At 36.6% G+C, this 15445-nt stretch overlaps 1 protein-coding gene across 3 annotated transcripts in view; it reads right to left on the bottom strand.

Moving 5' to 3' along the window:
• The window catches only part of ITSN2 (intersectin 2), a 62792-nt gene that overhangs the window by 28508 nt on the left and 18839 nt on the right, over positions 1-15445 (bottom strand). For 2 of the 3 annotated variants that reach the window (XM_026044934.1, XM_026044936.1), the window contains exons 5-17: positions 14341-14541; positions 13569-13665; positions 12269-12411; positions 11548-11611; positions 9780-9917; positions 9578-9663; positions 8352-8614; positions 7510-7659; positions 7216-7356; positions 6343-6430; positions 5551-5690; positions 2705-2841; positions 726-1171 (exon numbers count right to left, since the gene is read on the bottom strand). In XM_026044934.1, the coding sequence (XP_025900719.1) occupies positions 726-1171; positions 2705-2841; positions 5551-5690; positions 6343-6430; positions 7216-7356; positions 7510-7659; positions 8352-8614; positions 9578-9663; positions 9780-9917; positions 11548-11611; positions 12269-12411; positions 13569-13665; positions 14341-14541 (2094 nt within the window). Of the gene's footprint in view, positions 1-725; positions 1172-2704; positions 2842-4538; positions 4620-5550; positions 5691-6342; positions 6431-7215; positions 7357-7509; positions 7660-8351; positions 8615-9577; positions 9664-9779; positions 9918-11547; positions 11612-12268; positions 12412-13568; positions 13666-14340; positions 14542-15445 lie in introns of all 3 variants that reach the window. The other variant, XM_026044937.1, reaches the window with a different exon arrangement.

Raw genomic sequence — 15445 nt, 5'->3', positions numbered from 1 at the left:
TATCACATGTTTCTGATTTCTAGGCATCTCATGTTCTCTGATRCTGTTGCTGAACAGCTAAGCATTTATCAAGGTGGAGCTGAAAATGAGCAGAAATCTGATAGGGTCACCCCAAATTGGTTCTTGCTGAATTTGGCACTAAACTTGGTTTTAAGAAAAACTGGTGAGAAATAATGAACAAGGGAACTAATAAAAATGGACTTTAATGTAAATACTGCTTTATCAGCATTTTCCAAGGTCCAACAAGGAAAGTCAGGTTGATTTCAGATCTTTTTGCTAATAAAATGCTAATATAGAAACAAAGTGGGTTGCAATGAAAAATAAGTCACTTCCCTGAGGGCTACCTGCCCACACAGCCATCATCTTAAAAAAGAAAAAGTAATAATAATCTGTCTTTTTAGCATTCTGCCCTAATGATACAAAGTTCAAGTCTAATTAGAAAGCTAAAATATTACTGTTTCCAGCAGCTATGATTTATCAGCCAAGACCACTTGAAGACATGTCGCAAAGCTATGGATGTGGAAAACGGATAAAATCTACTCAAAGTTAATAAAACCAGTATAACTTTTACCTACTAAATTCATGAGTATTGCTTTTCTAATAATATTTTAGATGACTGCTATGTTGTCATGTTAACAATTGGACAATTCAAAAAAAAAAAAACGGTATTCAAGAAAATAAGAACAACTGAAAATTCCAACAGACCTTCGTTTTCATTAATTTACCTTCATTTTTCCATGGTGACTTAAAAATTTTGCTTTCTGTTGGTTTCAGTAGATCTGCAAACTTCTCATTGATGTTCGATTTAGAAATAGGTTTCTCTGTCTCTTGAGAGCTGGCCACTGCTTTTCTCTTCTTTAGTTCTTCGTTCTGCTTCCGTCTCTCCTCGGCTTCCTTCGCTATTTGTTCTTGTTTCCTTTTATCTTCTTCCAGTTGCCTCTGCCTTTGCTGCTCTGCTTCTCTCAGAACCTCAGCTTGCTTGTTTTTGCTCTCCTGTTCATGAAGCTGCTGTTGATTTTCCCTTTCTCTCATCACAGCAACTGCTTCTTCAGCTTTCTGTTTCTCTTGGATTTTTTCCTGTATTCGTTCTTCCTCTAGCCGCTTTTTTTTCTCCTCTTCTTCCCTTCGGATATTTTCCTGCCATCGGTTCTCTTTCTCCCGTTTTGCTTTCCTTGAAGAGACGAGGGAGAAGAGAAAAATGTTCATGTAAAAATGTGTGAGATAGTGTTCATGGGATAAAAACTGCACTTACAAGTAAAGTTGTGTCCGTAGTGTTGGTTACTTTTCATTGTGGGCCATTCTTTGGGAGCAGACTATGCCTTTACTAGTATGTATGCCACTATATTTCACATATAAATAACAAATAGATTAAGAGTCTTCATTCAGAAACACTTTGATGTGGTTACCTCTGTAGTGGGTACTTCTGCTCACCTACATTCTAAGGTGGAAGAAATGATCTGTTCATTTAACAAGGGTGGTTTTAAGCTTTCACCAGGGTATTTTACAATTGWGAGATCTGGATGCTAAGATTTCCAAACAGATTCAATAACAGAACTGGTCCCTGGCAGACACATAAAAATCATCTTTGCACACTGATCTTCCTCTTCTGCAGCAGTGGCAATTTATAGTCAACATATTCGTTCCCTTGGCTACCAAACCACTCTCTTTAGCAGGGAGAAAGAATCTGTAAATCTTTCTGCATTATCAAGTTACCCACATTTTAATCTGTGCCTCAGCTTGCTTGACAAGACATTACCTAGTTGAACACAGTAAAAGACACTGCATCTTGGCTACCACGACATTCTCCTGGTCTCACCAGTTCCCTGAGTCTTTGGGCTACAGCTTTCTGAATTTCCATTCAGAACAGTCAAAGCAAGTTAGAATCATTAGAAAAGAAACATTCAAACTAAAACTACAAAATAGAGCAACTCTTTCCTCATATTAAAAACCTGATTCAGTGAAATTAGTGCAATGAAGACATTTCAGAGCTGAGGACTCTCCACTGAGCACCCTCATCCGCCTATTCCCTGCCACTATTTCAGTCTGGACTATTAAGCTGCACCACCAAAGTGACAGCAGTAAAATAGTCAGCTGATAGGAGAAGGTCCAGAGGGACTCAAGAGGGGCAATATTCAAATCTAAAAGCTTTGATTTCTCAATCAGCAAAATACAGTAAAAATAAATAAATAAATAAAACCAGCTGCAAATGAGACTAGAAGAAAATAAGAAGAGAAATGTAAATTTGGGTATTTKATACAAGGTTTGGCTTAGCAAAAACACTATCGCATATCAAGGAACACATCTTTTCTTAAAGATGTATGTGAATTTTCTTATTGCTCTTTTAAAAAAGAAGCTAAAACTTAAAACTAAAAATCTGTTCACTCATCCAGCTTTCAAGATTAACACAGGAATTAAGAAAATGGGAGAGACACCAACTGCTTAAGTATCAGGTGACTACCACTGTCCAGAGSTTTTACAGGAACTTCCATTTCTAAGCAAATGGATCAGATAAAAACAGACTGGAGAGCTGAAAGCTGAACCGAAAGCTGAACCATCTTATATTGGTGTTATTCCATATTAAAAAATTTCTCTAAAACAACTAGGATGGGTTTCTACCAATTAGACTTCTTGTTCGTTACAATTAATGCCTTAAATGACCACRGCAGTATTTTGCTTTGGAGACTGCAATGCTTGGACATGGTACCTTGCAGCCTCGTCTTCCAGTCGCTTTTTCTGGGCAAGTTCTGCTCTTCTCTTTTCTACTTCTCTTATTTTATTCTGCTTGATCTTGTGGAGCTGCTCCAAGGCTAATTGCTGTGTGTTATAGCTTTCTCTCAGGTCCTAATGAGAGAACACAAGGAAATACATTAAAAGAAATAAAGACTTTTATTTTATTATTAAAAGAAAAGCATTAAGGCATTTCAATGCTTTGTGAASCAAGTACTAACACAAATGGACAAAGTAATATTAAGTTATTAATAACTCTTGAAAGTCACTGTAAAGAAAGTCCAACAAACAAAAGTATGAGAATGGCTGGCAGGTTTGCAAAGCCATTTATGTAACTTAGGCTTTTTCAAGGAGCCCTTCCAGTCATGCACCTGCTGGAAATGGAAATAAAACAGAGGAAATGGGAAAACACAAAACTGAGCAGCAAAACACAATGTGACCTAGGGACAATGGAGCATATCTTAAATACCCAGAGGTATTTGTTAGGAGGCTGCTTTAACGGAAGCCAACACAATACCATAAACCTGAGGTCACATTCCTGCTTTTCCTCCTCTTCGTTCACAACTGTAAGACATAACTGCAGAGCAGTTAAGCTCAAGCAGCAGACTAATGTAATTTGGGCAGGACTGGGATGACCACTCTCATTAAAATTAGAAAACTCAGTGAAAATATTCCCCAGGTCTGCCACAGGGAAACATCTAAAGCCACCACCTCACACTAGAGTCTTCATGACTTGATTCTGTTCTTGTTGATCCTATCCTTCAACTCTTAGTCCACCTCCCTTTGAGTACAAGTATATTYATGGAAAACATCATCAGGAATTTTTGGTTTAATTAGATTTCCAAAAGAAAAAAAAATCAGTTATACTACTAATAATTTGGAATGTACTTCACCATGTCCCAAATGACTTGCAAGATGCTACATTCCCTTTTCCTTATGAACTCTAGTGCTACATATCATCTATAGGTATATCTCGAATTATCTGCACCTATACCAATAATCACGTTGCCTAAAAATAGTCTAAGCTATATGAAAAAGGCAAGGTAACAATACTTCTGTGCCAATGCAAGTCTACATAACAATAAACTAAATCCAGCAATTTTTTAATTTCCTTTTCCCTCAAAATGTATTTGGCTCAAAATGCTTTTTCTTCTCATTTTGAAGACCACTGTGGAAATAAACTGCATCATMAAAAACATGTGTTTTTGTTTTAAGGAGAGAATAGTCCTTTTGCAGGATGGAAAGGTCAGTTAAATAATTCTGAGAATAATTTAGGAGAGTTTAAGAGATATCTGGCCCCAGGAGGCAAAATAGTGTTGAGGAAAAATAGCCACTAAGTTTTAGTGTTGGGTTCATCTGGAGGTTTAACAGTGCTGCATTTGGGATGCTGTAGGTGATATCCTGAACATTGATACTATTTTCTCAGAAGGTAATTCCTGACCTTCTGCTGCATACCCATGAGACAGAATGCAAAGATGGAAAGGTGGAGGCAGACACTATGTATATCAGAGACAGATTTTTTCCCCCCTCCCCAAAGTCATCTTAACTAAAAAGAGAAATATCTGAGTAAAACAAGTAAGTGAATACAGTCCGTTAACATATTATAAGATGGATATCAGTATTTTGCAGTTTGGCTTTGTAGGCAAGTAACATTTGAAGTTTTTAAGAGGACTGATAAGCAAGCAGAAAGAAAAAGATGATTTTCTAGCAGGAAATCCATTTAACAGAGGTCACATATTCAAACAGAAAGGGTAAGCAGAGAAAAACTGCGAAATAATTAAAAGCAATAGAGCCAAAGATTAGAAAATAACCTTAAGTAAGAGGAAGAGGTTGTTGAGACAGCTTAGCAGAGACAAAAGGCACTGAAGAACAGAATCATCCAGATTCTCACGCTGTAAGATAAGGTAGATAAAAAGCCAATTAAACCTTGCAATGTATTTTTAAAAACATATTTTAGGGAAGACTCAACTGTGGATGCAGCCACTGAACATAGCAGAGCCATGCAAGTGAACAAGTAACTGAAAAGGCCTGTAACCAACGTTACATACAGCCATCTTTTAAAGAACAACAACAAAAAAAGCTATAAAAATGTCTATAATCTTTTCCTTGCATTCTTTTTCATGAAAGGCATACGGCCCTCACACCAGCCCAACATAAAACCCTTACTTTAGAATAAGGCCACTATGAAAAACGTGGTAAAAAAGTTGTGGAGATACATGCAAGCCTGCCTGAACATTGCATGCGTTTTTAGGTAAGGCAAGAGTCGTCTCTGAAACACAAATGCCTTCAAGTGCAGTAGTGAATGTTTATTAACTTCTACACAAATAAGTGGTCTATGTTACTCAAAAAACACCTGAGACTGCTACGAGATCTTTTGTGATACACTGGGAAACCCTGTATTTTTATTTAAAGTTAAATACTAAATCTGCAATTCAGAAAAGGAAGTCAGTAAAACCTCAGTATCCTAAAGACAGAATTTGCAAGGGGCTGAGAAACTCTCACTCCCAATCAAACCAAGTTCTAGAGGGCACAGTTTGAAAGTGAGCAACAGCTGATTCATACAAAGCAATGAACAGTAAAATGTTAGTATTTTAATGAATTAGCTTGAAATGCATTTTTTATTGCACTATTTATTCGCTGTAGGACCTTTAGTAATTTTCATTTGACATTCAMAGCTGGGAAAGGCTTTTCAAAGCGGAGCTAGGTAAAAGACTAGCACATAAAAACCCAGCCTGTTGGAGGTACCATCAATCTTTATGAATGGACAGTAATATGAAGACAGTGCTTATCAGTCTAACACCATATATTTCAAAATGCACCTACCTTAAGTTGACTGTTAAACGCATCCATCTCAGAGAGTTTAGAAGCAGTTTCTTTTTCAAGGGCATCTAACTGTTCCCTAAGTCTTTGGCATAATTCTTCCTTTTCGGAGGACTTCTTGTGTACTGAACTGATCCCTGTATCTGCAGAACCCCCCCCCCAAAAAAGGAAGGCCTTTTAATGGGATGTGCATTTTCATGAATTATGTTACTTGCTCCTAGTATACATACATTCCAAATGCAGAATATCTGTCCTTACAAAAACTTCCTGATTTACTATTCTGTTCTCATAGAGCACAGAAAAGAACTAGACCCAATACTTGAGACACACAAATATTAGAGGCAATATATACAAAAAATAATTTGCAATTTGTTTTTATATCACTTTCGACTCATCCATAGGAAGCTTCTGGGGATTTCTAGAGTGATTTAGTGTAAATTTTATGTAAATGGAGTCTCCTGATTTTACAGTATCAAAAAAGACGAAGTTGTTAGTAAGAATCTTAGCATCTATGGGCTGTGCAGTAAAGGACAAAGTGTTAATAAGGATCCAAATATCTACAGGTTGAACAGTCTGTATAAATAAATTTTCAARCAAACTCTTTGCCTTTTCAGAAAAACATGTTACCCTGCAACTAAAACATRGAAAAGATAACAGAAAGTAGTTAYAACGATTTTAAGTTACCATATGCTAACGAGATAACAGGTTTGATTAATACTCCATTGGCATAAATCTTCTCTACAAAATGAAAAGCTGCAAATGCAATTGCAAGAGAAATCACTTGCATACACTTACTCTGAGTGTTGTCAAGCTGAGTATTTTTAATTCTTTCACTTAACAATTTCTTCTCAGGAACTAAATAGATTAGTTTATTCTGATAGTCCTGTGGGTATTGGAGAGAACACAGGTTTTTAATATTGTTACATATTGGTAACTACAAATAGGGCAAATTTTCAAACATAATCTAAATAAATGTTAATTAAACATCRTGACATATTTTTATTTTAGGGGAGAGGAAAAACTGACTTTTTTTACACTCCCAATATATGCGCTATTAAAAATTCAATCTTTTCAATCCACAAACATTAACACAGCTGGAAAAAAACTACACTTAACAGATTTTGTAGAAGTATAAATATTACCATGAGAACATGTACACTGACTGCCTCAAATCTAACATGAAACAACATGTCATGACAAACAGGGGCAGATGGTAATTTGGTATTTTTAAATAATTAAATGTCTTCTTATTTGGAGGAGAAAAAATATCCCCCATACCAAAAACTTAATTCTCTCTGAGGAAAATACTAACTTCAACTGGCACTTTTTGATTTCCATACTCAAATTTTTAGGAGGAATATTTTTTCTGTCTAGAGTCAAATAAGAATTCATAATGGAGAAGAAATCACTATAGCCTGTTTATAAACAGAGCTGTGGTTTTGATTACTGTCGTGATTCTACTATCAATTTGTAGCACATGTAATCATTTCTTTAGCACTACAAAAGCAAATTAGCAGCCTCTGGAATGTCGATGGCTTTGCCAATTTCCTCTCTGCACTGTAATCAAAATGATTCATTATTCTTCCCCATTGAAACTTAATAACATCATTACAGAGACAAAGAACAGGAAACAAAGGAGAATTACAAGCTTAAACGAAGGCCATATACCTGAAGCTGCTGTTGTAGCTGCTTGACTTCCATAATTCCTTGATCATATTTTTTATCTAAAGCCTCCAGCTCCGTTTTTYGAATTTGCTTTTTGCTTCGAATATCTTGCAATCTGTCTGAGATCTGATGATGTTTGTCTGCCTAGAAAGAAACCAAAAGAAAACTATATGTGAGCAGCAATTCCTAAAACAAGCCAGAACATCTGCTTTAAATTGCTCACCCAAAGCAAAACAAAATTCCTGATGTGTTTTAAAACATTTCACTTAAAGATAGGTAATAAAATTTATGTCTTACTAGGGCTTCTAATTCAMGATTAAGGCTCTTTTTCCTGGAGGTCAACTTGACAATTTCTTCTTGTTCCCTATTACGTTGATTAAGGAGGTCTTGGCGACGGATTCTCTCCCATTCCAATCGTCGCTGGCGCTCAAGTTCTTGCTTGGCTGCCTAGAGAGAAATGAAGCCAGTTTTAATTACAACAGAGGTACAAAATAGAGACCATTATTTGATATAATATGCTCTGCTAGTAAACAGAGTAACAACAATGTGAACACTTAAACTTTTTTGAAGTGATTTTATATACTTCAGCATCGGAGAACAAAGAAAATGATGCTACAGGATTCCTGATGGACCTAACTCCTAGTGAAGAAAAGCTACCAAGAGTGACATAACTCAGAGATCAATTTAGCTTAGAATATAGCCTATAAATGAGCATATTAGTGACAGATATTACTCATAACTTCTGAGGATTTCATACAGCTACATAGAATAAGCAAGTCTTAGCATGCCTAAAGACACAGGAAAATCAAATCTGTCTCAGAATCAGCAGGTATAATATCATATCAACTGTGAGGTTCAGTTGAATCTTGCTTAGAATACAATTTTTCTTTCAGATTTCTAAAAAAAAATCCCATCCAATAAATTCTCACCTGTGCTACCTGCAAACTTTAGCACAGGCCTCATTAATTTATAAAGGATATGATGTTTTAGGACAGAAGTGATACCCGCCAGAACAGCTTGCCAATACCCAGGCAAAGAGACTGAGCCACAGAGAACATTCAGGAATTGAGCGTTGCATCTATTGGGTGCTGCATGTGCACATTCATTAAAGCATTAAAATATAATTTCAAGAAAACAACCTCCCGCCTTTCTATTTCTTTCCTCCTTTCTTCTTCCCTTTGTCTTTCCAGCTCCCGTTGTCTCTCCAGCTGTCTTTCCAATTCAAGTTGTTTCTTCCGTTCCTGCTCCTGTCGCTCCCGCTCTCTTCGCTCCTGTTTTTCTCTTTCTTTCTGAGCTTTACGTTCTGCCTCTCTCTGCTGCTGCTCCAACAGGACCTGGCGGCGTTTCTCCAGCTCCATATTTCCCCTCTCGTAGTTGGCCTTTCTTTTGTCCTCAAATGTTACTAAAAGAAGGAAATGTGGTTTAGTTCTGTCCTGTGTAAAATGCTGCTCTCCAACCAAGTACCTCTGCTACGCCCTTAAGGAAATATATATATGTTCTTACTGGTGAGCTGAAGCTGTCTGATCATGGTAAGGTAAGCATATTTTTAGTATTGTTTTGCTTTGCAAGAATGTGCTACTTTTAAATTTTCAGAAGTCTATTCCAACAGCAAAAATGTCACAATTTAAAACTGACAGAACAGCTTGAATTTTAAAGGAAATAGAAAAGAAGTGCTTCTATAAACTAACAGAAGACTCTTCCCAAAAGGAAATAACTATTCCATTAATGCAAGAAACATTAATATAGAGGGGAAAAAAGTCTCTGGAAATTCTCCTGGAGTTAAAACCAGCAGAAAACAAAACAGGATGAAGCCCAATTATGCAGTGCAGGATAAAAGCAGATACACAGGAATGACCAAGGCTTTAAGCAACCAGCCTTCCGTAAAGAGAAGCAAGTCAGGTCTTACACTTCTCGTAAAAGACATTTGCTGGCAGCATTTGCAATGTGACAGCAGAATCTATACTGCGTATATGTTGTTTTCAGATAATTGAGCAATATATTGGCATCTCTTGGTTTCAGAATACTCCACATGCAGAACAAATAACACCAAGAGCTTTTTCCATGGCATTAAAATATTTGGCCATGAAGGATTTCTTTTTCAAAAATACATTATTAAKGGTATTGAGAGCAGCACACTTCTTTCCTAAGCTAAATATAGTCCCTATCTCTGCTTTCCCAATTTTATTAGCTGTACCTGTCTAACTGCATCTGCTCAACAGCCTTCCTTCCATCCAGGATGGACAAGATCTAGCTCCTGAACTGATGCCCCTTTGGGATTTAATTATGTCTTCTGCTTTCTAAATGTTTCAGCATCCTTTGAAGGCAACCCTATACATTAAGAATGAGACCACGAAGCACATTTCACCTGGCTGTTTTTTCTGAGGTTCCTCCTCTTGCACGGGCTGGTAAGATGGCAGAGTTCCATTTATATTTTCAGTATATTTTCCGCTTCTAGAAGAGGAAAAAGGTTAAAAAAAAAGTGGAAGGGAGAGAGAAATCAGTTATTTTATTTGTAGAAAACATTTCCACTGAAAATGTATTATGTTTCACTGTGCTCAGTACGTTACCTGAAAGAAGGTGGCACCAGTTCAAGAGGCAAAGTTAGTGGCAGAGGTTGTCCAGCTTTGGCCATATCAGTGAGGTGCATGGCTAACACAAACTCATCAGCCTTCAGCTGTCCATCTCCATCAATATCAGCCAGGGACCTGCCCAGTTTTAATAACAATTCTCATCACAACTAAATAAAAACTCTAAACTCACATCACAACTCACATCACAAGCACAACTGATAACTGAAATAATGTATTGTAAAATATTTTTAAGGTGAAAATTCCTGTGAAATGATGTGTAAAAATAGTTACAATTATTAAAGCAGTGGATAAAAAGAGATATTATTCGATTTAATAATGTGTTATTAGAAAATCAGAAAATACAGAAAAAAAATAAAGAAAAAAAGGATAGAAAATGTTAAGTGACATTTATGATTTGTTGCATCAGCAATAGTGGAACCAGGAACAGTATCCAGGTCTGTTTTTAACCAGCTCTACGTGACAGAACCCATTTTTTTAAACTCATTTCTGCCTTAAAGGAAAAAAAAAAAAAAAAGGAAAAAAATGTATAAAATTACATCTGAAGTGCAGAGCTGGAATCTCTGTGTAGAATTATTTTTCTCCTTTGCACCTTGTTGGCAGTGCAGCTGTCAGTGCTGCAGGGAAGATGTAAAATACTGCATTTCCCTGCAAAAGGCAGGAAAAGGATCACCTGCCCCCTCTAACAAGAAGGCAGAACACACAGCCATATCATTAGCCTCCTTGCACTTAAACTGCTCGCCACACAAGGGAAAAAGAATGAAAAGCTTCCAGAGATGCAGGAAAGAAAACAGGAACCTCTCCAAAAGAATAGTGCAGGTACAAATAACTGCAGCTCTGCGGCCTCTGACTGGATATAGTTGAAATTTTTAATGAAAGCAAGTGCTCATGCCATTTTTTTTTTATTACTACGTGCATTTAGCTGAAAATATTAAGCAGAAAAATCAAATTCAGAGAAAAACAAAAGCGTAAGATGATAAAATGAGATTTTTATTAGGCCGACAGACCAAAACTACTAACGTATAATATTACCATTATACAGGAATTACCATGAACACCTTATACCAGGGCAAATACCAGTATTTCTTTGCTTAGGACAAAACTGTGACAACCTGTAAATCCTCTGAATTGGTTCAGGGACCTCCTTGCACTGCCTAATGGCATCTGCAGTCTAGGCATGTTAATAAGAATCATGTGGGAGGAAAACAGCCACTTTGGACTCGTTTTATTCATCTACTCCAGAGTGGATGAACACAGCCTGGTACTCCCTTACTGCCCCCACAGCATGCAGCCCAATCAGATAAACTAATAATCACTAATAAAGGCAAGTCTTAACGTGTGTGTAATATGTTGGTATCTACAATCTACAGGAAGCAATAATCTGAGAAGCTACTACTTTTACTCTCCTGATACATTAAAATTAACAAATTTGGACCGCAGTTTGTTTCAGGACACTACTTCTGAAATAAACAGAGCTTCAGATGAACTTAAACAGTTTACCACTAAAACTGAAGTCAGTATCAGTGCCATTATATAGGGCAGAACAAAGAGTAAAAACACTGGTCTTCCTRAGCAAAGTACTCTACAGAAAGTTTAATAATTAACAAAGAAGTTTAAGAAGTAGCTGAGCTTCAGTTTAGGATTTTAGAGCTCTGGTGTCTTCTCTACTCAAATTCTTGTTGAACAAGGTACCTTTCCCCTCTAATGTCACAAGGGCATCAACTTCATGATCAGTAATTAAACTTACCAAATAGTAGCCAACTGAGTCTGTGAGAGGTTTGATTGCAGAAGCGCATTCCTTGCCTGAAATCCTTAGTGGACAGATTGAAATATTAAACGAAAAGCAAAGACTCATATGCAACAAACACAAACAGGTTTTTTTTAATATTAATCTAATTTACTTTCACTAATGACTGACAGTATTATTTACAGGCTTAACAACAGGTACTAATTCAAGTAATTAAGATTTTAGTATTCTAGGGTGKTTTTTTTTCCACTCAAAGCTCCGAACAGAAAAACTGATATGAAAAGGAGTATTTAAGGTAATCTGCATCAGYCGTGCTTCTGTAACAGCTATGGTCTGCCTTGAGTTTGAGCTAGTAAACTGGAAAGGTGTCAACTTTTATCAGATGAAATCTCCAGCCCTCAAATTAGCTGAATAAGATAAAAAACAGCAAGAGTCTCTTTGGAATGAGGGARGGGTCCTCTCCTCTACAGACTAGAAAACGAAGGCAGAAGCTTGGGAAAAAAGAGGCTGGGTAAATACTCAAGATGAGAATTCTGGGCATGTACATAGTGACTTTATGCCAAACTCTCCTATAAGACCTAAATATTTCAGCTTTGATGTTACATGAAAGTCAATAGACTTTCATAATTTCAGGAAGCCAGGATTCCATCCCTAAGTCTTCTGGGTTCCAGAGGCAGAAAATTCTGTTATTTCCCTCATTCAGATCAAAAGCCATACTCACCTGATAAATATCCGCTCATACTTTTATCAAGACTGTTGAATTTCTGCCTGTATTTTAGTCTGGAGGCCTGAGGAACTGCCCAGTCGGAGGATACAATCTTTGGTGAATTCCCAGTTAGTGACGCACTAGAGGAAGAATTTGAACTGCAATATAATAATAATAATAAWAAATTAATTAGTAAACATACACTAAGATGTAGCATCTTCTAAAAACACGAAAAAGTTTCCACAGAACTTCAGCTCTGTTAACTTACTATAAGTATTTTCAACATTAATATGAAATTCTACTGTGAAATTAGGAATAAATAATATAAAAAGAAATTCTTGGCTTAAATACCCTATCCCTTTGGTATCACAGGTATTTGTCATGTATTTCACTCATGGATCACTGCAAAATAATACTATAGGAAACCATCTTAGCTTTCATGAGAATGTTTAAAAGAACTGTGAAATATGAGAAAGAGATATATCAATGTAACCTGAGAAGTATATAAGGAATAAAAAACATAAAACCATGAATTAAAAAATCATAATTTAACAGCCAAAAGCTGCTTCTAAAGTTGCTAAAACCACTGTTTCATCTCTATCCTTCTATTAGTGACAATAACAGGATAATTCATTCTGGCTCTGCAGAATAGTGATGATCAGCTGCCTGGTTATGCCTACATGTCTGATTCAAAACAAAACAACAAGAAGAAGAGATGATTACAGGTATTATATTCCAAATCAACCTATTAACATCAAGGGTATGCATCAGGAGTCCAAATCTAGATGTTTATTCACCCAAGATACCTTGCGTGAGCAGCAGAGAGCCTTCTTGATTGCCCTCTGGAAGATTGTCCCTTAAGTACCCAATTAGGGTTATAAGCCACTTTGTCAATAACTAAGCTCTAAAAATCAATTAAATGATATTTACACTTTTCCATTATTCAGAAAACAAATCCATAGATTACTAACACACTTTCTACATGCTGGCTAATTATGTGGTGTGATTTATATGGAACGAGCATATCAGTTTATAAACATTGGTTTTATACCTACTTGCTGAGTTTTACTTCTACTTACTACTGCTGTACACTCCCTTACTTTTGACATGAATTCCTCTTTGAACTCCTCACCTACTTGAAAATATTTTGTTAGATTTACCAAAAACAGTATTCATTCTATTTTAAGACTTTTCTTTTAAAAAAAGGGGAAAAAAGAAAAAAACTCAAAAATATAAACAAACATACAATAATTTTTAAAAGGCATACTATTAAAGTTTAAGATAAAATCGTTTTATTTAAGCTTAATTGCCATACCTGCTAGATCCTAAATCGATCAGTGATTGTGCCTTCTGTATATTAGTGCCACCAAGCCCTCCTGTCACAGGAGCAAAAGAACCTGTATGGGGCAGTGCTGAAACCAACAAACAAAAAGAAAAAGAAGAAAAAAAATTRAACAGGTATCAGGTAATGCTTTCTAATTATTGGATTCAAGTAAGAAAAGACAATGAGTTCTGCTAAGATTGACTAGTTAAAACTAATTCTATGAAGGTGAATGTAGACAAAATACATTTTAAAAAAAATCAGTAYGCAGTTAATTAAAACAGTCAGATTTCACAGCATTTATGAATGGTTGAGGTTGGAAGGGACCTCCAGAGATCATCTAGTCCAACCCCCTGCTCCAGCAGGGACACCCAGAGCACAGGGCACAGGGTGACATCCAGGTGGGTTTGGAAGATCTCCAGAGAAGGAGACTCCACAAGCTCCCTGGGCAGCCTGTTTCAGGGCTCTGTCACCCTCACAGTGAAGAAATTCTTACTTATGTGGAGATGGAACTTTCTGGGTTTCAACTTATACCCATTTCCCTTTGTGCTACCATTGGCCACCACTGAGAAGAGCTTGGCCCCTTCCTCCCTACATTCACCCTTCATGTACTTATACATATTAATCAGATCACTTCTCAGTCTTCTCCAGAGAAAACAAGCCCAACTCAGCCTCTCCTCATACGAGAGATGTTCCATTCCCTTAATCATCTTTGTTGCCCAGATTCTTATCTCTGAAACCGAGTACTGGACTATATTAAACTTACTTGAGGAGAAAGTTAYGGGCAAAGGCTGAAGGAGGCTGGACGTCCCGTTTGGCAACGATGAGGTACTGACAGAAGGCACCAGGGGAGCAGAGAGAACCAGCGGAGGGATGGAGGTCACTGAGGTCAGAGAGGACATGGGCGCTAGCGGTGGCAGCGCRGACATGGACGTTGGCATGGAAAGGTTTGGCATGCTACCCATTCCTAGAGCAAATTCAAACAATTCAGGATTTAGCATTGCAGAGGCTCCAGCACGACACTGGCTCCTTTATTCTAGATAAAAGCTACACAAAGCAGCCTGCATCAAGAAGTACTTCGCCCCTAAAGTTCAGACAACACTGTTCACAGAAAATGCAGAAAGTACTGAAAAATTAAATGTAAATCTCTTTGCCAAGCAATTCATTCTCAAGGTAGATGTAGCTAATATCTCACAAAATATTATGATCTTGCTCTCTACTATTACAGGATAGTTACTTCTTTTAGAAGCCTTTCTAGGTCTGACCCTTGAGAAAGTTATAATGGAACTCAAAGCTGTGGCAATCTATAAATCTGCCAGCTGACAAAATATTAGCTGGCAGATATGCACAGAACACCAGAATACAGTAAAGAGGAAAAAATAGTTATATTAGATAATTGTATGAAATTAATTGTATAAGTTATTCATAAATTAATCACATAATTAAAATACGCATTCTGATTCGCTTTGAAAAAAAGATATAAAATCAACTGTCTCACCAGAACTTTGGTTTTTGCTCAGTTTAAATTAAAAAAAATCTATATATGAGAGAGAAAAAATAAATTTAAATAAGCAGGAGGAAGACAGAAAGATCCCCAGTACACAGCAACTTGCTGCAAAGTCACATGGCTGATATGAACAGGTTTCTTGCCCCTCATATAAATATGGACTAAAAGGTTAGTTCTGTAAGGTCTAAGCTATTTCCGTATTATTAAATTTCTACAATAGATGAAATTATCATCAGAAGTGTAGAGACTTCATTCAGTATCAAGAAAAAGGTTTTGCAAAGTTCTTTGCAAATATAATATCTTTGTTTCTTTACTGATCCATGYAATAATTGAGATGAAATTAATGTTTGACTGATTTCAGATG

The sequence above is a fragment of the Nothoprocta perdicaria genome, unplaced genomic scaffold (genome assembly GCF_003342845.1).
Source record: "Nothoprocta perdicaria isolate Ctin4 unplaced genomic scaffold, notPer1 scaffold_39, whole genome shotgun sequence".
In the NCBI taxonomy this organism is placed as follows: Eukaryota; Metazoa; Chordata; class Aves; order Tinamiformes; family Tinamidae; genus Nothoprocta; species Nothoprocta perdicaria.
The sequence above is the reverse complement of the archived record's forward strand: the minus strand, read 5'-3'. Positions and strand labels throughout refer to the sequence as shown.